The sequence below is a fragment of the Trichogramma pretiosum genome, unplaced genomic scaffold (genome assembly GCF_000599845.2).
Source record: "Trichogramma pretiosum strain Unisexual culture from Peru unplaced genomic scaffold, Tpre_2.0 scaffold51, whole genome shotgun sequence".
Classification (NCBI taxonomy): Eukaryota; Metazoa; Arthropoda; class Insecta; order Hymenoptera; family Trichogrammatidae; genus Trichogramma; species Trichogramma pretiosum.
In genome coordinates, this window is record NW_019641226.1 from 1,198,617 (window position 1) to 1,223,297 (window position 24,681).

The 24,681-nt window shown below is 37.8% G+C and overlaps 1 protein-coding gene and 1 non-coding gene across 3 annotated transcripts in view; both read right to left on the reverse strand.

Annotated features, from left to right (window-relative positions):
- LOC106660426 (leishmanolysin-like peptidase) overlaps nucleotides 1–24,681 on the reverse strand; it is a 105,737-nt gene that overhangs the window by 42,435 nt on the left and 38,621 nt on the right. For both annotated transcript variants that reach the window (XM_014383387.2, XM_014383386.2), the window contains exon 2: nucleotides 2,162–2,262. In XM_014383387.2, the coding sequence (XP_014238873.1) occupies nucleotides 2,162–2,262 (101 nt within the window). The remainder of the gene's footprint in view (nucleotides 1–2,161; nucleotides 2,263–24,681) is intronic.
- On the reverse strand, nucleotides 10,508–10,627 carry LOC111693531. Its single transcript, XR_002763425.1, has one exon. It is a non-coding gene; the product is annotated as a U5 spliceosomal RNA (small nuclear RNA).

Below are 24,681 nucleotides of genomic sequence, written 5' to 3' on the forward strand. Positions count from 1 at the left end.
CATTTTTATATTTGAATATGGATCTTTACACCCTTGAAATAAGTTTCTAAAAAAGTTTTTTTTTAAAATGAAAACAAATTGTTGTCAAAGGATTTTTTCCCATTCCATTGAATTTCTTAAAATTTAAAAATTATGTTTTTTTTACTGGCATACAGCTGTTTTCTTGAACCTTTCAACTTAACGTATAAATTTTTCTTCTTTTACATTTTCTAATGCTTTATGTTTTTCAAAATTGCGTGGACGTGTTGTAACTTTCAGAGCGAACTATTTGTACTACGGCACTCAGAAGGTGAACACTTCTTCTGAACATCAACCAAAAGCAAAATACGTGAAAATACAGCTGCATCTCAGTGAGAAATCAAAATTTTAATATTTAAAAAAAGTTAATAGAAAGGGAAAGGAAAATCGTTTCGAATATTTTTTGATTATAATCGTCCTTTTTACGCCCGTAATGATAGATCTAGGATATTTATTATGAGTTGGAATCGAAAAAGGTAAATTTTTCTCATCAAATGCGTATTCAGAGTATTTGGACATATCGTCGAAAAGGGTATCGGAACGTAGCTCAAAAACATCCATCGTCGATATTATGTGCAACTGTACATTTTCTTTTGGTTATATACAGTGGCGAACTATTTTTCGCATTCGAAGCACAACGTGCAGACAGAGACACATTTTGTATATCCATCATGGAGAAAGCCGGCATCGAGTCGAAAAAATTCTCCTTTTTCTTTTTACTGTACCCTTGCATTTATTGCACAGTAACGATACGCTACTACTCTTGTAAATATGTTTAGTTTTAAATATCTTGCAAAAAACAGGTATAAAATAATTTATATATTTCATTTTCTTTTATTTTCGATCGATCTCTGTTTAAGCAGTAAAATGTTTTCTACAAGCGCTACAGTTTATTTGATTTTCAAGCCGAAAACTCAGGAGGCGGGCACGTTACAAATTGAGCTGTCTAATGGACCGAGGCAGTGTGCACATGTTTCGCACCGTTCGCTTGCAAAACAACCATACGATTTGTCAACCGCACACGCCAACGCCTGAATTACGATTTAGCAATAGCTGCCTGCTTTTTTATTCCTTTTTGTCATGGCCGGAATGCTGTCTAAATATCGAGAAAACCAGTGCCATATATTGCGACACACATTTGCTTAAAATTAGTATCTAACTTCTCGTATCAATTTCTTTGCGCCTACAGTGACGGACAAGTTTATACGCAAGAGTTTCGCGACGGTGAAACAATTTTGATGTTATGCTTATAAGCACCCGATGAGCTTGAGACATCGCGTTCACGAAGCTTTATATCTTGATGAAGAATGATGTGTGTTATGAAGCTCGATTAAATTTCAACGTTTTTTTTCCATAACAGAGATGATTAATCGAGTCTACGTAAAAAAGTAAATAACGCACACATACAAACACGATCGCACACACGAGCAGGTAAGACGTTCTAGAAAATGAAACATTAATGAAATTGAGGGGCACAAAGTTTTGCAGTATTTCGCGTAAAGTTTCTTCTGCACACACATCACTGACTTACAAACACCAAACTCACTTCGTCACTTCATCAGCGCGATACCGCTAACGACGAAATCTCTAATGTTGAATGATAAATTGTAAGGGGAGCACGCAAAGGTTACATGTAAAAAAGTTTCTCGCAGGTATGTACTTTATGTTACAGGACTTTTGAGAAATTCTTGAAAACAGTTTATAGGTAAAATGACTTTTTCACGGTGATATATCAGTTTTATACAGTAATGTATAAACGTCTTGTTTATAGAAAAGCCATTGACATTAATCTAAGATAAGTACAGGTGTTACATTTTTCTGAATTATAGTAATATTTGTTGAATTAAATGAAAAAATTTTGAATTTTTTTCGTGCGGAATTAAAAAGTATATCGTTGCACCAGAACGACATGCTTGTCGAAAAAAATCCAATTTCGATACAGAGAGATCAATCTACCAGGATCGTCACGAGTCAACGATTCGAGCTTTTAAATCGATCCACGCGCTACAGTTTGTTTTCTTACGCTCGCTCGAATTTGCCCTATTTTACGATATAGTGAAAACTTTACAAGCAGCTCGAAATAAGAATTCGAATGCTTTCTACGTTTTTGCGTTATTTTTTTTTGTTCGCCTGATCAACGTACCTGTAAACACTGTCGTCGTAGTGAAGTAGGATCCGTAGCTGCTGGTTGATACTACGCTTTTTTACTATGTGGGCTGGTTCTACGTGAACACCGTGAACGACCTGCAAAAAAGTAATTTTATTTACCTCATACATAGGAGTATAAACACAATACATGCATATGAAATGAAATTTAAGATTCGTGAAAGTTCACGTTGACTGCCTGCGAAGTGATAACGAACGAAGGAATATTAAAGCGAGAGCAGATAGCAGAATGGAATACTTCTGCGAGCTTGCAAACGAGAAAATAATGCTCATTATATCAATGGATCTTCTCTGACTTGCTCTCGTTGCTACAGCTGCATTGCATAATAGATACATAATGCGGCCTCGCAGTCGAGGTGTTAGATGCATAATTGATGCGTCTTGGTTTACCTAAACCTCCTAGTGAATGCGTGAGAGCCCGAGCAATAATGATCATAATAATAATAATAATAATAATAATAATAATAATAATAATAATAAAACATGATGATGATAATGATAATAATTGAGATTAGGTTATTGTGATCTAAATTATTTTTATCAATCGCAGGACTGTTTTAATTGTTAAATTTTACATAATTTTTATAGATATAAAAACTAAACTGGTCATGACTTTTTTTTCGATGCTGGATAGAAAAGCTTATGGAAGGATTCATTCAAAAACATATTTGCATATTGCAAGCATTAACTATGATATTTTTTTCAACTTAATCTCGAAGTAATCCTTGCATAACTCAATAATTCGTATATTTTTTTATCAGTTTAAAGTGTCGTAAAAGTCGACAGCATGAATATTTCAAAGTATATAAATATTATACCTGAATCTAGAAAATCAACGTGTCTATTCAGGCCTATGTCCTCTGTTTGGATGTGTAAACTAAATTGCATAAAAACTGAATAAATCAGTAACAACATACTTATTATCAAAATCGAAAATAATAAAAAAATGTTATATCTTTTGAATTTAGCATTATTACGAAATGTTACGATCAGTTCTATTTATGCAGGTACTTGAAATTCATCACGTAAAAAATACATACGCTGCTACCGAATATGAATAGCGACCCTATCATCATATGAATCATATTACTTACTCTTTGATTTATTTTGACTATTTATTTCATTGCTGAAATGCACGTAAAACTATTTTTCTAAAATAAAAAGTGCATTTTTTTTATAAAATATGAGTAACAATCGACGTTAAAATCATTATAAAGACTAAAATGGTGTTCGATTATTTGTTGCAAACGAGCGAGTAAATTTTGTAACAAGATCATGCGAGCGTAAATTTGCCAGATACGACTCAAATTAACGCGAGCGAACAAAGAGTCAACCAGAGTATATTATAATCCAACGCTGCAACGCGCATCGATGCGATTGTTGCATGATTCGCCTGCACCTTCTTTTTTAAAAATAAAAAAAGGATTTTAAAAATGAAATCACAGAAATCCTGTAAGAGTAAAAGAGTATTTATTAACTATGGCTTGAAAAATATGCACTAGCTTGTTATAAATATAACATTTTAATAACAGTAAATAAAATTGAAAGCAAGACTTGAGAATTAAGTTTCCTTATTAATGGTCTCCTAAAAATCATTTCTTCAAAAGCCAAACGATCGCCCTCTCTTAGAAAGTAGCCACAATGTATGCGAGAGAGCTGTATATATGGTTCTCAGCTCTTCTTCTTCATTTTCCTTTTGCTAGAATAAGCCGCCCTGAAGGCAAAAATCCATAAGGCGCCGCTTCGCGAAGCATCGCATTACTGTTAAGGAGCTTTTCGCCCTGGCTCGTAAGAAGCCCCCATGCTATTCTATAAGAAAAGCTTCAAGTCGCAGATTAATACCTTTTTGAAGTGTGATAGGTATTAAAAAGATTATCAGATCTGCAGAGATCTATGTGTTTTTATGCTACTTTCAATTGAATCGTACTGTCCAAATTTTTTTTCAATTACAACGGAAAAACTTTTCACGTGCGTATATATTACGGCTAATTGTAGACATAAGGGACCAAAATCGTATATTTTTGGCAGTACATCTTCACGATTTCTGAAGTCTATTAAAAAATTATTTGTCAATCAAACGGTTAATGTTGTTATTTTTTATTCGGTATCAGACAGTTTATATAGGCTTTCGCATAAGGAAAAAGCAGAGAAAAGAGAAGGCAAAGAGTAAAAAAGTAATATACAATGTACTCGAGAAAGTAAAGTGTATGTATTGAGGAGAAAAGTTCCGAGTTTGAATCGGTAACTCAGGACGAAGTTTCACACAAAGTTCTTTTGTGGGAGTTTTCGGGAAAGGGTTCTCTTAGCAAGGTGCCCTATAACTCAATTTATGAACACATTTTCTCGCGAAAGTACATAGCAGTAGTGGCGCGCAACGTTAAATCGAAAATTGTTTCGTCCAACTTTTAGGAAGAAGGAGGGAGAGAAAAAGAGATTTATTTTTTTTTCTTTTATTTTTATGTATACGTATTAAGTGCACGCATTTGAGTAAAATAAAAGCCCGGTTTTATATTTAAAGAAGATGGTCCCAAGCATTGCCTTACGGCAAAAGTTGAAAAATCAGAGCCACCAGTCATGATTACAACTTGTTTGAGTAAAGAAAAAGGTTTCTTTCGTACAAAAATATTAATAAAAGAGAGTCCTTTGGAAATTATCCCTTCGAGATGTGAGAAAGTAATAATATACAAAAAGAAACAATCGACTTTTTTGAGTCAAAAGTATCGTCACTTTTACAGCAAATACGTATACAACTTCGCATTATATGACCCTTAATGAAAAGAGCTGCTGCTGTATGTTTGAAAAAAATCGCGTGCACAGAAAGGACGAAACGAGTACAGCAAGTCAAAAGACTTGACAAGATCGTCCGATTTGCGTATATATATACGTATGAATGTATACCCTGTGCGTATACAGAAATACATTCCAGAGAATCGTAATCGCTGTAGTACGAGCCTCAGGCGCGACTATATGTTGCAATGGCATAAAAAGCGTGACATCACAAAGCTGTCGCGCAGAGAGCTTTAAAAAAAGCACGAGAGCCGCGTTGCGTATTTTCTTTTTTTTTGTTTATTAATACGAATAATGAATGTTTCAGACGTGATGAAGAATGATGAATGCCAACTGCAAATTGTAAGTACACTGGGGCAAGTTGTAGCTGTAATTAAACATGAGTATGTATTGTAAGCATAGCGATGAGAAAAGAAATAAATGAAAATTATTTTAAAAACGTATATTATTTTACCCTTTTTATGAAAAAGGAATTTATGAAAATTGAGAAAAGCTCTCATATAACTTGCCGGAAAAAAGTAGTTGCAGAAAATTTAAATGCAACATCATATCAATTTCAATAAACTATTATATTACAGACTAAGTCTGAATTATGAAAAATCATTCGTACCTATTTTGAATTAATATTTTTAGCATTAATGAATTACTATCTATCTTTTTTAGAGCGATGATACATATTTTCTCGTTTCGGTGACACAGGTAGAAGTAAAAGTTGAACTTTATAATATTCAACGGACGTCCGCTTGTTTTATCAAAATTAAGAGCACGGACCAACGGTATGATAATGAATTCGCAGAGACCCTTGCGCTTGGGAGGCTTTTAAAAACTATGTGGGAAGTATTATTATAGCTTGATGAAAGTTCGCACGAACAGAAGAGAGACACGGACTCGAGAAGATAGAGCTTATGGACCTTTGAAGCACGGTTGAGATTGCTCCCTCGCCTGTAATTGATCATGGTTATTTCAAGAAGTACTTGGAATGTTGCGCTTAGTTCAGGTACAATAGATACTATCGATACATATTAAAAATGCTTCCTAATTTAATTAAAATGTATCCAGGGAGGGCGTGCCCGAAGCAATGCTGGAGTACAAAACATAATGTATTGTATATCTTTGAATGGGGTGTATATAATTCTGCAAGCATCAAATTATAGAAGCTTCGCGTCACTCGCTGGAAATTTTGCATAGTATAACAACGATGTCGCGTAATTAACGATATACAGAATATATGAGCGTACACTGCGGAGAAATTGAAGACATTTAACTACAAACACGCTTGAAGCCTCTTGGTATATGCGTTATACGCTATGCAGAACTTGTTTCGTTTCAAACGAATCGAGAACGTACGTACGGGTATTTACATTTTCTCCGTGTGCACACTCACTATTACAATAAAACATATATTTCACAGTTAATTATATGTAACAGAAAATAAAGTCTAGTGCGTACGTGGGTTTTCTTCTTCGCATTCAAATATTTTTGACAACAACCCAATCGCCGATATTTTACGTTACACAAGCGAATTAGTGTACTTCTTTCACGTGCTTTTTCATTACGAGTGGTAATACATATACGCATATCATTAACAAAGGAGTGATCAAAGGGACTCTCGAAGGCAAAGCTTTGTCTTATATACTGCCACAGTAACGGAACAAACGTACGCGAACCAATAGCGCCCAGCCACACGTAAATATACACATCAAATACACGCATAGTTGCGCATGCAATGTGAAGGCAAAATGCACCTTAAGGCTAAATACACCTGTGCTCGTGCCTGTTTAATTTCCTTTGTTGTCATAACGAGAGACTTCGCAATATTAATGCCACCGTGTGAGAGGCGTATAAGTCCTTTGTGATTTCGTGTGAGAGACACATTCCAATACATGAATGCATTGGGTGATGATCCATCGCAAAGAAAATGAAATAAATTGTATCAATTCATTTATCGTTAAGTAAAAAACGATCTGCTGGCATGATATGAGCCAAGATTTATGGCTAAGAAGATAGAACGATTTCTTAAATAAAAATAATGCTATTATAAACAAAATGAAACTGTTTGAAAGAAAAAATACGATTAAATTTCTAGCCCTCAGTTGGCAGTATCCGTCAAGAGGCTTTTATACTGAAAAATGAGTGCGAATCTTTTCACCTTTCGTGCGATTCACGAGGGTGGAAATAAGACCGCACGTTGGTACGTGGAACGATTACTCAAAGCAACCAGTCATTCTATATAGTAACGATAAGAGCCGTAATTTTATAGATTGACCGAGGGAAAATTTAGGAGAAAGCTGAGTGATATAGAGAAACGCCGCCCTTGCTTTAGTATGCGAAACGTGATTCTGACTCTGTGCTCGCGCACGCGAACCGAGGTAACGTATAGATATATATGTGTATGGATATCCCTAGTGTATTTCTGGATTGGTTATGCGACTTTTTACATACAAAAATGAATTTTAAAATAAAAATTTCATCGTTTTTGAAGAAACAAAATTTTTTTAACATGTTATAATTCTTCGACGAATAAGGTAAGGAACACGTGTTGAAATGTTTTTTCGGAGTGTTTTATTTGTGTGGCAATAAAAATTGTCTTTTTTTCATGTGAAAATCATCAGTGTCTGTCGTTTCATTTTCCATCCCAAAATTTAATGTCAAAACAGGTAAAACAGGATGTAAAATTGTTTTTCAAGCGTTAAAAAAAGTTTAAAGATTCGTGCCTTATATTTTATATGTCGAAGATAGCATAATGTAAGGGCAAAATAACATACTATTCAGCCCCTATACAAAATAAAAACACCTGAACAATCAACAGTGGGCCACGTATACGTGTGCTTGCATTTTGAAGCTACGTGAGGATCAAATTAAAACGCCAGCGAAATTCAGTACGTTCAGTAATAGGGTTTTACATGGAAAATTTCGGTTTATCAGGGAAAGAGCAAAAGAGTAAAAACATTTTTGCACGGATTTTTTTACACCATTGTCAAACTATCAGGCAGGTAGATACCAGTACAAACGAATATATACATCCGTAGCTAATGTGCAACATTGAATTAGCATATCTGAAGCTAGCTTCTTAATGCTGATTACGTATGCGTCGCTCGCTCTGTCAATCTAAAGCACAGCATGCCGTGTTCCGTAAGCAGCTCTCAAGACGCTGACAAGAAATCTATTGAAAATGAAAATGCCGCACGAAGCCATGTCATTCAGAATTATTACTTGCTGAATAGACGAACTGATTTAAATGATTTCAGCAGAATACGAGCACCAGATGAATTCACAAATCCAAGGATAAGCGAATTGGTCTAATAGATTTTTTTAACTTAAGTATATTTAGGTGCATTTGAACAAGAAATTTTATTACAAATAACAGAATTAGATGTAATCAAATCCAGTGACATATGCTCACATTGACTAAGGAATCAGATAAAAAAGCTTAAAATAGTTTCCCAGTTGGAAATGATCAAAGGTATATTCTTTAATCTTGATAAATGGAAAGTAAACCTAAAAATAACAAGCGACTGAACGAGTGCAATAATCTTAAGTTTTATTTTTTGATAAATCATTAATATGAGCTCATTCGTGAGCGAGAACGTAGGATGATAAGCTTTATCTTTGACATTTCTTTTTGATACAAAGAAATTCTACTATTAAATATTTATTTGCTTTGTAATTAAATAATTCAGCTGGATTTATTTCAAAACATTTTGACCAATTTTATCTTATTGATCGAGAATTAAAAATAATATCGAAGATGTTCTTCAGATAAAGCGATAAAAACATTTGTTTGTGCTGATCGATTTCCTGGACAAAGTATGAACCAGTTTTTTTAATCAATTTTATTTAATTTATCTATTTTTTTAATTTTATGCGGAGCAATTTCATTGCACAAGTATGATCTGTTAGAAAGTACGAGCGAGTCAAAGCAAACGCCCTATTAATGTAACCTCTATATTCAACAAGATAGTATCTATGCAGTAATGTATTGCCACCTCAACTCGCTTTCCACGATCAGGCCTATCTAGAAGCATGTTTTATCGAGATGCTTCTGCTTGCGGTTGGCTTTTCTCGACAAAGAGTCAAATTTTATCGGTGTGTGCTGCGATGAAGCTCTTTTCGTGAAAAATCAAATACCCGCATGTGGCTCTAAAATGCCAACGTATAGTTGATGCATGTGTTACATTTTTAAGCTAACCTCAAGGAATTAATAAGAATTAATTAAAAAGCTATATAGTTATGGTAATGATGAAATTATGGTAAGTTTTGAGTCGCCTTAACTTACAATATCAAATCAATAGGCTAGGCACGACAAAGGTTCTGTATTTTTTTTTATTAATTAAGCTGAGTTCCTTAAAGACTTTCATATGTATTTTCGGCTGATGATCTCGAATGTCAATGAGAAAAATTAATCCAACTGGGTCTAAATTAGTTATTAGCAATTTAATTGTTTAAAACTTTGTAGTTTCTTCTGAAAAAAGGATAAAATTGATTTTCTAAATTAAAAATCAAAGATAATTTTCAGTTCGTTGTTCAATACGCATCAGGCAAAAAAATGACAAGAATAAATTTTTATTTAGAATCGTTTAAGAAATCAAAAAGTCTTTTTTATTTAAAAAAAAATTTTTTTTCAATTACAATTTTTGTTAATTATTTCATTAAAAATTTTTTTGCAAAATCAAAAATATATTTAGATTCCTTAAACAATCCTAAATAAAAAATTATTTTATCGCTTTTTTTCGTCCAATGCGTATTTTAATTATAACAATTTCTGCTACTATTAAGGTGGCTAGTCAGTAATCATAACAATAATAGTAACCATAACAATAATGTCTATCTCTTTCTCTCATTAGGCAGGCAACCGCTCGCATTATTCGAAATCAATGATTTTACGCACATTTTGTTTAATTTTTCATTAGTTAGTTCGATAAGGAGTAATTTTTAACATACCAATCGAAAGGTAGTGACTTGAAGCATAACATACTCGTTTTTGGTTAAAATCTGTTGTTTAATAAAAAAAGTTATGGCGTAAAATGTATGAAATTATGGTGGCCTCCCATAAGAGCCCATGTTAAATTTGCTATTTTCAACGGCTTCGTTCTCAAAAATTAGTTAGATAACCCATGCTGAAATTTCTACAGCATATCAAGGGCACTTTAAATGACATTTCTGCAAAGTTTCATAAACATCTGTTGTCGACCCATTTTACTGACTAGCCACCTTAAATAAACACAAATTGTTCATAACTTTAGTTCTAATAAACGCATTTTAAATTTTTAAAAAAATTAATCTTATATTTTATTATAAGAAATAAAGAGTATTTATTGATTCATCACATCTGTTATAGTTTTTTATTTCGTACAGTTTAAACAATAAAATTGTTAATAACTAATTTTGGCTCACTCGAATAAATTTACTTTATCTTTTATTGTGATTAGCAGCTAAAAATACATAACACAGGCTTAAAAAGAACTTAGCTGTATTAAAAACTCCTCGGATACTATAATGCTAAATTATAACGATATTATGTTTGGATTATTTTATTAGCCCGACTTGCGTCAGGCTGTCAAAAAATTGATGATAGACTCATCAAGTGTTCCCCACCACGGAAATCTTTAGTAAAAGGCGAAAGATTTATTCGTATACTGATGGGAAACCAGAGTACCGAAGTATGGTCTACGTACCTATTTGTATATTTTTGGGGATACCTCGCTTGGGGAATGATTTTGATGGCCTATGAGACATCTAGTGCACGAATTAAGAAACTCGAGCATTTCAAGAAGGGGAACCCTCGACACGGCTGTCTGCTTTCTTCGCCTGTGTGAGTGTAGATACATTGATACATTAACGCGTCACGATTGTTGTAGGCCTTTTTTTAATATTCGAAAGTATGACAAAAAGTAAACGAGAGAGTAACTAAATCAAATTTATTTCATTCGCACAACCGTATCATAAATTGACATGTTATTGATATAAGTGCGAGGTTAAATATTTGATATAATTCAATTTGACTGCCGTAAAATTTAGGTTCGTTTGAGATATAGTTTTAATTAAAAAAAAATATTGCAAATACTTTTTATATTTTCATTACCACTACTATGCTTAAAATATTTGAGTGATAGAAAATGGAAATAAATTTATTAATAACAAAAGTACTCTGCGGAGATTTTTGTATTATTTTCAGAGACAAGTTTCGAAAAACAGAATTATCCGGTCCGTCCTTACACTTTCAAACTAAAAAAATTTATATTTTCGATTCTCAAAAAAAGATGATGTCCTTTCGTGACTTTTAACGAATGTTATTCATTTTAGTTTATTCTGAGCAATAATATGAACAGATTATTGTCTTGAAATTTAAGAACGATAAAGTTATTGGTTTTCTTTGAATCATGTGTGCCGCAATTTTTTGTTTTGTTTTTTTTATATCTGTAGCAGATGACACTGAGTCTGAAGAGTTTTAGAAATTTTTTTTCATATATTTCAAGTCGAAGTAAGTATACGTAAAAAGTATTATGAAGATATGTCTTTTAATTCTAATGAAAATAACTTTTGGATAAAAGTATTTTTTTTAAGTTTGAAGGTGTAAGAAGGTTTAGAATTTCATACAACATCAGTTGCATCTTTCAGTTAAATTTTAATAGTAATAATTACAATAATTGAGAATTTCAATTGCAATTATGTATTACACTACGTGCTATGATAAGCAAAAAGCGAGAATTTTACTGTTTGAAATGCATCGACGTAAAGTAAAAATTGGGATGAAAAAAGAGAGTATTGCTGCTGAGTGTAAAAAAAGACGGTCTTCCGTCTCACAGCAGCCATAATGGCAGCAATTTCTTCCGGCTCTAGAATCCTCTAACCATCGCATCTTCTCTCTCTCTTTCTCTCTGAACGTCCGTTGCGTCTTCTTCTTCTCTATATATCTTTCAACTCGCTGCTTGAATATTACGTCAAAAATAAAATAAAAAAAAAAAAAACGGAGCGCGTATGAAAAGGAAAACGCGAAAAGAAAGATTTCTACTAGGGACTGCGCATATACAGCTGTGTTCTAATGCTACAAGGGGTCTGTGTTACGAAGAAAACGGGAAGAAGAAGGGAAAAGAGGATATTTTTTCCTCCATTTCTCTCGGGGACAGTTTCTTTAAAACCCATCCTGCGAAGTAGACTTGATATTTTTTTCTATCTCTCTTTGCTCGGCTTTCCTCTAACGATCTTTCCGGAAAATGAAGAAATATTTATGCGCACGCCGGTAAAATTATTATAAGGCTACTTCTTATGGCCCTCTTGAAAATTGCGCCTAGCATATTACAGTTATAAGAAATAGTCGCATAATCGGCTCCGCACTGTTTCAGAATGTTGCGATGTAGCCGCGGCAGAGAAATCGGCATATTTGCAGCTTGGCAAAGTACTACTATGCAGGCGATGCATCAAAAGCACGTCAAATCAACTCCCATGTAAATTAGCCGGAGAATCGTTGCTCGGCAGATGTATGTATTAGCTCGTGCAAACGTACGTACATTCAGTCCATCAACGAAAATGCAGGGCCACGACTGACTTGCGTCGCTCCCATATGCATGCTGCATATATATCTATTTTACACAAACGCTGGTACACACGCGTAAGTGTAAATATACACATTGGCTTGCAATCAAGGCTCGCGCTCGCCTGCATATGGGATTGCTCCGTGTATGTGCGTATTGTTAATTATTAGCATTCGCATCAAAGTACCTCTTCTGGTTATGAATTATACTCTGGCATAACAATCGCGGAAATATATCGAATTCCAGCTCGTGGCTCTGTAGTTCAAAACGCATTGCGGCCTTTACAAAGTACACTGGAGCGATTTTTGAGTTTGCGATTTAATTTATAAAGGTAGCTTCTTTAGATGTCGGTTGGCTTTGGGAAATTTGCCGCAATTTGCAATGCTGTAACTGCTCTAGTGCACTCGATCTTTGAGCTCGTGAGGGCAGAGGCAAACGGACGCGCACACGCTCGCACACATAAACTGCATGCAGTCGGATCATTAACTCGCTGATCAAACAGTCTGCAGCAGCGCGCAGTTTCATCTGTATACGCATTGGGGATTTTCATGATTTATAGCGCGGCTCGGGTACGTAACACACACGCACACGCACACATACCCTCGCGCATACACACTCGCACAAGAGCGCGCAGTTATTGTCCGAGTGTGCACGGATAGAAAGAAGAAGGGGTCATACACATTTATACACCTAATGGGAAATCGATTAATCGTCGCTTGCGTTTGTATGTTTGCCGCTATGATTGCTGAATAAACGCACTTGAATTATTGTATAGTGCAGTCAGAGCAGTAGGTATAAACGCGCACAGAGACGGACGGATTTGTGCAGTCGATGGCATAGCTGCTACCGCATTGGCAGCAGGAAAAAGTGTGAGCCTCGAGTATTTGCCTGATTTCAACATAATGTTCAAAATGCACCTGCGCTGATTAATTGCTATTTGAGGAATTGATTAGCCGTTGATTTTCATGCAACTTCTATATCTGTGTTTACTTTGTTTAATTATCCAAAATATATGTGTTAAAGAAAATTAATGATCTATGAGCAAGCATTTATCAATTAATTTGATGCGTCATCGTATTTGTCGATGTTTAAACCATTTAGTTACTTGCAGCACCGATTAGAACGAAAATTATATGCCATTGAAAAAATATTTAATTGTTTTTCTCATATTTACGAGAGCATATTATACTGAAACGTGCAGTAATGCCATTATTATTATTGTTATTTTCATTGTTATGATTATTATGGCTCATAAAGCGGCGCAAAAAACTTTAAAAACGTACTCGCAACTTCTTGAGAACGGTTATGACGAGCCGTTACGTAAAATATCCATTGATTTCAAATACAATTATTTTTTATGCACTTGAAAATAGAAAAATAAGAAAAAAATTCACATATTTCATTTCTTTGAGTTTGAATGGTGCATAATCCCTTTTTTTCATCTGCTGCATTCTTTTGTATTTTGGCTACGGACGATAAGCCGATTAAGCTTGTTCGAGTACTTTAATACATTTTTTATGACTTTAGCATTTATTCTCCTTTAGAGACAACTGCTTTTCCATTTTTATACTCCTGAAGGCTTGTGAAGATTTTTTTAAAAATTAACAATAAGTTGGTTCTTGGTGCCTAAATATAAACGATAGTTGAATACATTTAGTTTGCTTGCGGTGGCGCTTCATTTTTATATCACACTCGCGAGGCCAGCTTAATTGCCTTTAGAATTGGAGCTACGAGCTGGAACAACGGGAAAGAGTTTGACAATAATTGTAACAGCTGGTGCATTCACTGCAGCATCAGCGATCTGTACATTTTCCGTTTTAATGCGTGGGAATATATACCGGATTTGTGTTACATACTGTGAGTTTTCAGCTGCTGCTACATTATATAGCTACATACACGTGTACAATATATGCGCTGAACAAGAGGAAAGCTTGGCATGCACGCAGTTGTACAGGGTTTGCAGCGTTAACGAAATTGGCTTGACGTTTGAAACGTAAAAAGAGTAAAATTAATTATTCAACTGAAAAGACTGGGAGTTTGGCGCTGCAGACGTTATAGGTTTGAAAAATTACACCATTATTACGAATTGTTTGTATTTTCTTTCCAGAATAGAGAAACAACACGAAAGCTATTGAGAAAACAGAAAAATATCTGATAAGAGTCCGAGAGTAAACACGAAAAAGCATTTACATAGATAGGATAAAGAAGAGTGGAAAAAGCCCCAGTACTTATATACCTATACGCGAGAAGACGCGTACAGTCCGATGGGAAAAGACGCTGCTACTGCTAGTATAAGAGAAAAAAAGTAAACTCTATTCTAAACGGATCGAAAATACGAAGGGGTTTTCAATGCGAGAGAGTCTTCAAGTTGCTAGATCGAGAGTTTTGGCCTCGTGTCGTCCTACCACCAGGGACATGTTAGTTTGTTTTGCGCTTGGCGGGTATGCGTCTGTTTGTGTGTATGTATACGTTGATAAGGAAAGAGAAATAAATTCGTATTTATTCCACAACGGATGTGTTCGTGCGGAGAAAATTGAAATATCGAGTCATTAATTTTATTTATCAATCGAACATCAAAAGCTCCGTCTGTTTTGTCGCTAGCCAATTAATTAGTTCAGGTAAGCGTGGAAATTTGCCTGTATATGTGCGGGCACTTCTCAATGAAAAAGTGAAGCTCTCATCACTGCAACGACTTTTACATTTTTCAGTCAAGATTTTATCTTTTTGATGTAGCTATTCGTGAAACACTAAAATCCTGCAAGCTCGCAACTCTCCGACTGATAAAATACTATTTTAGAATTTACGCGAACGTCCGTAAAATGACTCGGAAGCTTTTAGCGAAATGCGTGTCAATGTAACCTCTTTCTCTCTTTCATTTCTCGTTTATGCTCGTAATGAAGTTCCACATGGGATTATCTCTGAAAGCTCCTTTTAAAATCGTCGAGCATAATCACCTGCTCATTCATATCATCGACTTTTATGTATAGATTTTGACATTTAGCGCATTAAGATAGCCGAGATGAAACAAGAAAAGCAGAATAAGGTTGCGAAAAGATGCGCGGAAATTGGAGAAGATGCTCGAGAATCACACGCGTAACGGACTCTGAATTATGCAGAATGCGTTAGCTCCGGTAGCAGAAGCAGCTCATCGTCTATTCCGTTTTTCCAAAGGCGCGCGCATGCACCTAAGGTTGCACATACACACGCACGCGCATGTTTGAGAAGGGCGTCATGTAAAGATTTGAATTGTACTCAGGATGAGACTGCAGACGTGTGTACAGCAACAGAGAAAATGCTGATTTAGATATTCTATCCTTGGTTCGGTGGGATATTTGCGCTGAGCTTGCGCACGTATATAAAAAAATCGCCTTTGACGATGTGCCATGAAAGAATCTGAAGATGATTTTCCGAGGTTTATAGGGAGGAAGCGAACTTTTTTCGATACGAGAAAAAAAGAAGAAATAGTTAAGCTGGAATATCGAATAAATATTCATTTTATTCGTTGGCACAATTCAATGAATATACAATGTCTCCGCTAATTCTCCATTCAGAAATTCTGGCTCGCGTGTAAAGGCGCACACACACACACACGGTCAAATGAATGAATTTATTCATGAGAGAAGTGCGCGCCTTGTGTAAAACGAGAGGATCTAGACAACCGCTGCCGAGGAAGAATAATAGGGTATAAGCCGATTTTCTTCGCGCCAGAGACGAGCTGAGAGATGAAACGCTTCTATTTGGTCTTGAAAGTTGAACCTAACAAGCTACAGCTGCTTGAAAATCGCAAGCTAAAACGATACATCCGCGCAAACACAAGCACGATTAAGTTTTGCAGTCTTAGTCAAGTTGAATGCATGATACTCGATGAAATATGCCTAATTTAGAATATGATACACGAGATGAATAGCAGTCGGGTTTCGAAATGAATGGATTTGTATCTCGTAACCAATAGCATTCATATTTACTCGATGGCCATTCAAATACACACAGTTGTAAAGCCTCTCGTATCATATATTTTTCTATAAAATAACGAGAACTGTAGGCCATACATTCGTGCAAATTGCCACGTCATCCGGAAAACAAGCCATATATAAAACATCTATATAAATTGCCATTGCTATAGAGATATAAATTCTATACGCATGTGCGGAATCGTATGGCAGTAATTTTACACAGGCCAACTGAAGAATCCGCTTGATTTCCACTAGGTACACACCATTCGGTTTTGTCGTAGTTTTGGAATATAAAGTACGATGCGCAGCTCCAAGCTTGCGGCATAAATAATAACGCAACAAAATATGCCCATATGCGTGAGTATCGTGCACGTATTTGAATAGTAAAGCTGAACAACAAAATTCTGTATATCATGCCACACGATCATGAATATTACAAGCCGTAATAAGTGTGACTATGTAATTTGGGTTTATTGACGCGAATTTATATGTATATCGTATAATTTTATGTTTTAATGTACTTTGCTGTGTGCAGTGCAACCGTTACATATAAAAGACGTTGCCATGGAGCTCGGCTCATCATAAATTGTCATACGAATTATCATCATGAATTATCGTATAGGAAAATTGATATTCTATTCGTGCAATTCATACAACCAATGAAAAGTTACACTCGAACGCAGCTCATATGCGTTACTAAAATTCGAATTAGAAGATAAGAATAAGCAAACGATCGGTGTATTTTATAGCTTGGAAAATGCAAAAATATCAGTACGCTGCCAGAGGCAGAGCAAAACGAGGAAGGCAAAATAACTGAACGCTCGCGAGCTCGTATATGAACTCGATACATGTATGCCATTTGCAATTAATGGAGCGAGCGCGCGTATTGGGAAAAATAAATTGTTAGCTTGCACAGATTTAATATGCAAAATTATCAGATGCGCGCAATACTAGCCACTCGGAGAACGGCACGTTTCAAAAATATTTCACTAATCAATATAATTTTTTTCCCGCTTCTCAACAGTTTTCGATAAATCAAAATTTTATCTGGCACGTATATTTGGTCGAGCGGCGAATTTATATTTAATGCCAGAGATACGCACAATTAGAAGAAATATGGAGCTGGGAGGAATATTAGCGGGCAGATTCGTGGTTTATGCAAGTTGAAGCGCGCGAATACGTCTGGCCCTTTGCGGTTACATGGACATTTTCAGCTTGGCCGAAACAAAGGGGTGTGCGCAAAAGCTCGCTCGCATCTTGCTCGGATCTTTGTTGTAGTTAAGCGACTTTAACTTTTCACGTATTGTACGCGCGTAGCTCGAGTGTAGATGTATTGTGCCCTCGAATGAAAGAATAATCTTACTTGGGTACATTCAGCCGAAGGGTCTTTTTCAAAAGCGTAAAAGTTTGCAATTTTTCACAATGTTTATTCGCTTTCCGCATGGAAAAGTAACGACTGTCGAGTGTGCTCCTCGCAGATGTACGCAAGTTGAACAGCACAGTTTGTCGCGAATCATCGCACCGCTAGTCAGGAAGTCTCTATTCCTGCCTGCTGCTGTTGCTTTAATTAGCATCAATTGCTCGGAGGTGACGTACTATACGCTTTTGGCATCAAGCCTAGCTCAACTCCGTACGAGACAACTTGTGTTGTTGCGCGGACAAAGTCCGACGCGTTCCATGTATTATGCATACAGAGTTTTTTTACGTTTTTGTCGTTTCCATTTTCGACAAAAAAAGGATTTGATTTTCGTCCAAGTCACCGTAAGAGTTGCGAAAAACTCGATGCCCTTTATTTACTTCTAAAAGTGTGCACTTGAATAAATAAATTAAACATGTGTAATGACAGATGGGACTAAAACTGAGTTGAATAACATACATTTATTGAAATGAAAAACATTCTGATTCGCAATAAGTCGGTTGGCTATTCGTAGCTCGAGCACAGTTGTAATAAACACGCACACGCGAACTAGCTTCGCTGGTCATAATCCATGCGAGTTTCGCGTGCTAAAGCTCTCGCAGTAGCGAGTCGCAGTTTCGTAATATTTGCATAAACGCCAAAAGCAGAGAGGTAGCGGCGAGATGCAAAAGTTATGACGGCGCAGAGAAGCCACGAGGCATCAGCCATGCAAACGATGTCTTTCTTGATGAAAATTAGAAAATTGATGAAAAATAACTCATGAATAATTCGCCCCGGCAAAAGCATCGATTTCATATTTATATGACAATCCAGCGACCGTCAGAGCCATATATATTTTTGAAATTTAAATTTTCTCCTGCGCGCGGCTTTCAATTTAGGTAACAGCGCGAAGAAACACGTAAGCGCCTGAATTAATATAGCTGGCATACGTATAGCTTTTAAAGCAACGATCGCAGGAAAAATATTTACGGAATTTATTTTTGTGCTAGACGACTGATAAGGGCGATAGGAATTTTAACGAGTGATTTTAATTGTACGGCTTAGTTTGTAATGATAAAAATTTTGCATTTTATTCCAAGGCAAGATTCAAAGTGCTCGTATCGATAAAATTGTCGCAAATAAAGAAACGAGATTTTTTGTTTTTGGCAACGGAAAAGGAAAATAAAAAGAGATTTGATTTTTCGACATGTACGAGTACACGCATTAGATTTTTTGATACATTATCCATAAAAGGCAAGCTCCCAAAGATTATACAACAAGATTAATAAAGGTAGCTGCGCAAGGGGGTGGGAGCTGTCGGAATAAAAACTGCCGACTAGCCCGTAAAGTTCCATTTGTGGCTTTTGCGCGATCGAATGCGATTTCCCTCTTTCGCTATAAAATTGGTCGGTCGCGTCGCTTTTACGATGCAGCGGCAGCAGCAGTAGCAGCAGTGGCAACAGAGAGAGAGATCGAGAGAGAAAGAGAGAGAACGGAAGAGCACGGAGAGAAAAGTTTGCTGCCCCGGGCGCAGAGTTGCAGTTTTAGGATCGAGAGAGAAGAGAAGAAGTGCGATCGTCGGCGCGATTTCGCGCAGTTATCAAGGAGACTACCTGCTACAACTACTTTTATACCAGATTCAACAACTCAAAGCGTATAGGTTGTTAAACTTGTATTATACGCCGTTTTAGCTGCGGTAATCGGGCCTCTAAGTATTATTTTATTGTACTATGTTTCATCGAATATAATTACAGCGTTACACCCCCCGACTTTGTGATTTTAATCTCGCTCTCCATTTCTCATGAAGCGATGAAGTCATTAAATGCATCAATTTTTTCTCGCTTTCAGTGAAAAATAAGTCGATCTTAGCCGAGCGATAGGCTCGAGAACGGCCAATTAGAATATTGCCCGGCACTTAAAAAAAGGGGGCTTGAATTACACGAGCACTCGCGTGATTCGTGCACCCTTGCGTATAACGCGAGCGAGAAAATCAATGTTTATTGCTATAAGGTAGAGAAAAAAAATACCCTTCGAAAGTTGGTATGCGAATAAATTTCTCTATTCTTTTCCTCAAAACATTCACTATTACGACTGCGGAGAAGGAGAGAGAGAGAAAGAGACAAAGAGAGAAAAGCATCCAATCTTTGGTCTTGAGCGTAGAGGTATAAAAACAGTCTTAGCATATATACACAGGCGAGGCAAGAGCAGTCTTAATGGCCACCGCTGCAGTAACACTTTAGTTCCGTAGAGCGCACCACTGTTGTATATACTTGGCATTTAAATCGTGAAAGTCTACCCTAACGCCGAGTCGCACTACTACTACTGTTGCTGCTGCTGCTGCTGCTTACTAGCAGCACCGTTGGCTGCATGTATAATTGTCTTTCTTGCATGCCCAGTGCACACTCGCGCGCGTACACACACAAGCAGACAATATTCATAACTGTTTCGAGGCATGCAACAAGATTTTTTCGAGTCTTTTTGTTAAAATTCTAATCGAGACATCCAGCCGAGCGTGCGTTATTATTTTCGGAAACCGTGCGATCGATAACAAATTGGGTAAAATGAAAAATTGGACGGGCTCGGGCAGGCGAGAAAACAAAAATAAATAACAAAAAAAAAAGGGGTAAATAACGAAAGCCGCTTGCTCGACCGAAAGACACGCAGAGCCAATTTCCTCTAGGTACTCGCAGCCCCCCCACACACATTTATACATACACATACATGCATAGACTAGACATGCAGCAGCACATATGCAGAGGTACGGGTGGCTGCATTAAAGTACAGAGTCGCAGCTCTCGCACGAGAATCGTTACGCTCGGCGCGCGACGCCGTTATAGCTACTGCCCAGTAAGGCCGGAGCACTTGTTCAAGAGTACGGTGTTTTCGGTAGGGGCAAAACTTGAACGAGCACGACACACGACGCGTCGTTTGATGGGCAAACTCGAGTACATCGGAGCCTGGCCAAACAAAGACCGAGATGGACCTAACTGGAGTTGTAAATTTTCAGCTACAGAAGCAGATACGCGCGTCAAGGCGGACGTACAAGCGTCCACCAGTAGAGGTCTGCACGCACGAGGAGAGGCGGACATTGATGGAACGATAAGCGTCTCGTGCCAATTAACGTCCCTTAATCTCACACTCGCGCGCGCAGCTAGCTGCAGCTGATCGATCGACCTAGTCTCTCTCTCGCGCGTCCATTGGCCAGTATAAGCTCCGTGATTTATGCCAGACAGTCGGACTCGGAAGCAATTACTGCTTTCTCGATGTATGTGTACGCGCCTCGAGCTCGAGCTCATCTGCCTTCTTTTGTAATTTTCGAGCCGCAAAAATCTCACATATTTACAATCCCGAGTGGCTGAGCAAATTCACGCTCCGTTAGCCAGGCTGATAAGTTCGAGAGATGCATCGTACATAGCAGCATACGGAGTCACCCCGAGTGTCTCCTCTATTGGCTTCTTCGCTGACTTGGCCAAAGCTGCTGCTGCTGATGTTGCTGCTGCTGCTTCTGCAGAGTATACTATTAATAATGGATTCTCTCTTATGATTGCACAAGACTTCCAATGGGTTTCTATAATTGGAATTGATGCATATTGATGCGTTAACCTTGTTATCGTGAGCGGCGTCGTCGTCGAGGCCAGCTCGTTGCTATTGTTATTGTTGTTGTTGTCGTTCGTCGCTCCCGACGCTGCTGCATAATTCTCCCGATCGATCATCAAAATATTACACAAACGGAAATAACGTACAATTTTCAACGCCCATTGATTAATATTTATAATTGTCATGGATAAATTGGACGTTACACGGCACACCAGCCTCGGGGGCAAAAATTCAATTTTTAAAAATTTCATTTGCATGCAATAAGACTTTTGACCTCATCATAGAGATGTAAAGTAGAGCAAACAGTTATTTTTTTCACCCGAACATTATTGTAAACGTGTGCGGCAGCGGCAGCAGCAGCCCACAGTCATACTCGTCTACTTTTACGATGCGCGACAGCGGCCAACTTTTTTGTACCTCTTGTCAGAGAGCAATGAACACCCACACGCGCGCGCGCGAGCGGGCTTATTTTTTCGCACCCTCTCTCTTTCTCTTCGCACTGTACCTTCGCTAGATCAATATTGATTGAAAATACAGGGGCTACGCTGCAGGATACCATGAAACGACTACTGCGCGGACGAGCTGCGAGTCCGGCTGGAATTGCGAGAAAGAATAAACTTTGGATAAGTCGACGAGGACGGAATTAACTGCTGTAACATTCTATTTTCAAAACTTTTCAATTGCACGAGTTTGTTTGGTCTTATATTGATTCTTTGAGAGATAAGTTATTGGATCCTATGACTAGAGTGCAATTCGTCGCCTTTCTCGCGTATCAAAAATTCTTTATTCGTTACGAAGAACAAAAGTCACGATCGACGTCGACGCTCGCACGTACATTGCGCTGGTATGTGGGTGTGTGTGACCTGGTCATAGAAGCGACTTTTTAACGTGTATCAAGCAGCCAGTAATCGAGCTCCCTGCGGTGGAATGAAATCTCGTGCTCGCGCGTGTGTACTGCCATACTTGTACATCACATACATATATACGCACGCGTGTGTATGTGTCCCTTGCACACTGGGAACGAATTGCGGAGCTCGACAGTTTCCGCTTTAATCCGCAGGGGCTCACGTAGCCTCACGTTTCTATATATAGCTACGTGTACGGTAAGTCGAGACCTCGTCAGAGTGCAGAGTGCAGAGCGAGAGAGAGAGAAGAGGAAGGAAGAAGCTGAAAGAGCTCCTATCCGCGGTAAATGTGCCAGGCGATGGCCGAAACAAAAGGATGCGGATAAATCGGATAAATCATTAGGGTTGCTGCAGCCACCGTTTCTTTTCCTCGTCGCACGTCTATACTACCTACGTCGTCTCTGTCTCTGCGAGGCTTGATTTTTTTGCCAAGGAAAAAAAGAAGGAAAATCTCGATAATGCCGGAATATAAAGCCAACGACAACAAAGTGAACAGAGTCAACGCCGACGATCGGACCAAGGGACGCTTGCCAAAGTTATGCAGCAGAAAGGATCTCTCGACGTTTGCTTTTTCTTTTATGTATGCATACAAGCTGCTCTCGCTTGCCCTCTCAGACGGACTAGAGAGAGTAAGGGAGAAAATTTTCATGTGAAAACAATGACAAGAAATACACAGCATGTATTTTTAGCTTTTTTTCCATTCGATCGAATCAATTGCTCGACGTTTATTTTGAAATAATTATACATCAAACATATGTAAAGACACGCCGAGCAATGTGTGCTGCGCAAATCGATCGCTATAATACTGCATTCAAGAGTTAAAAATAAAAATTCGCCCTCAGAATTCCTAAGGAGCTGGGAAGAGAAATATTCGTCATTTTTTCGTCTTTACATTCATTTATTAATAATTTTTTCAATATGCTTTCATGCTGACGAGTCGAAACATAAAAAAGGGAAGAAAAGAAAGATAAGTAGTATACAAGTAAAAGGGTGTAAAAAATTTATGAAATTGAAGGAGCAAAAAATGTGCGTACCTCAAAGGCATTCTAGTACAATTATTATTTCCTCCTTCGTCGAGCTTGAGAAAAAGGCATTATAAGTTTCATCTATCCGAGATTTCTTCCTTTTTTTTTGCTGAAGCGAAGCCTCTGTATGGCTTGGTAAAGCTTTTGAGTGGATGTTTGCAGCAGCAGCAGCAGCAGCAGCAGTAGCGCAGCTATTTTCATTTTATCGCGCGCGCATGTAATAAAAGCTGCCACACGCATTCGTTGGCCTCGAGTTGCGTTATCTCGAAAAAGCGATTGGAAGCTTAGGCGCAAATGAGCGAGAATATTTCGATTGCAGCTGCACAAAAATAACAATGATAACAACGAGAGCTGCGAGAGACGCGGTTACGGTAGCAGTTGCCGCTAGTACGCATAATCTCAAAGTAAGCTCGGCAAGACTGATACGGCGCAGCCACTATATATATAATCATGGCTGATATAGCGAGAGTCGAGTCTTGCTTGGCGTAAGTTGATGGAGCAAGTAGCTGCGCCACTGCCAGCGTTACCGAGTCGTCTTAATTCTCGCGGCGCAGAGAGCTCCGTTGATACGACCGCCAGCACCGTCTCGAGCGCGCGTCTTTCATAATTATCTACAAGAAGTGGATGGTAATGACGTCGGGCGGGGGAAGAAACTTTGACTTGTTGTACACTTTGAAGCTTTTGTAATTTGTACGAGGAACAGCGGTAGGCAAAAGTCGTGACAGGGGCGGCTTTTCCCCAGCATCGAGCAACGGGAAAAGGACATTTATTCGATTAAATCAGTCGGATGACGAACGAACGAGCCTGTCCGAGTCATTAGAGGAGCTAATTCGTCGAGCGCGCATTTAAACATGTGACGCGTATGTGTGTCAGTTAATCGCTCCCATCGAGGCCGGATTACGATTGTTATTATTTTTTCTTCTGACTTTTGACGGAAGCAAAGGGTTGTCGACACATGTAGCGCAAGTGTCGCGCAGCTGCAGATGTATCAGCGCCGAGTCTATTTACCATGCAGAGTGGATGACTCGAGCGACTCGAGATGGATATACGTATACGATACAGTCGCTCTCGCGCTTGCGCCTGGCGAACGCTATATCATACATAAGTGGATTCGTTAAGGGTTGTTACCTTATCTCCAGTTTCACCCCTGGCTGGAGCTTAGAGTGAGAGAGAGAGAGAGAGAGAGAGAGAGAGCACGAGAGCGAGAGTAGAGCGAAACTATCTTTCTCCGCGCGAGCTGTACAAGGGTGACGAACAAACTTTGCGCGAGCAACGGTGCGTGCGTCGCAGCGAGTGTATTTG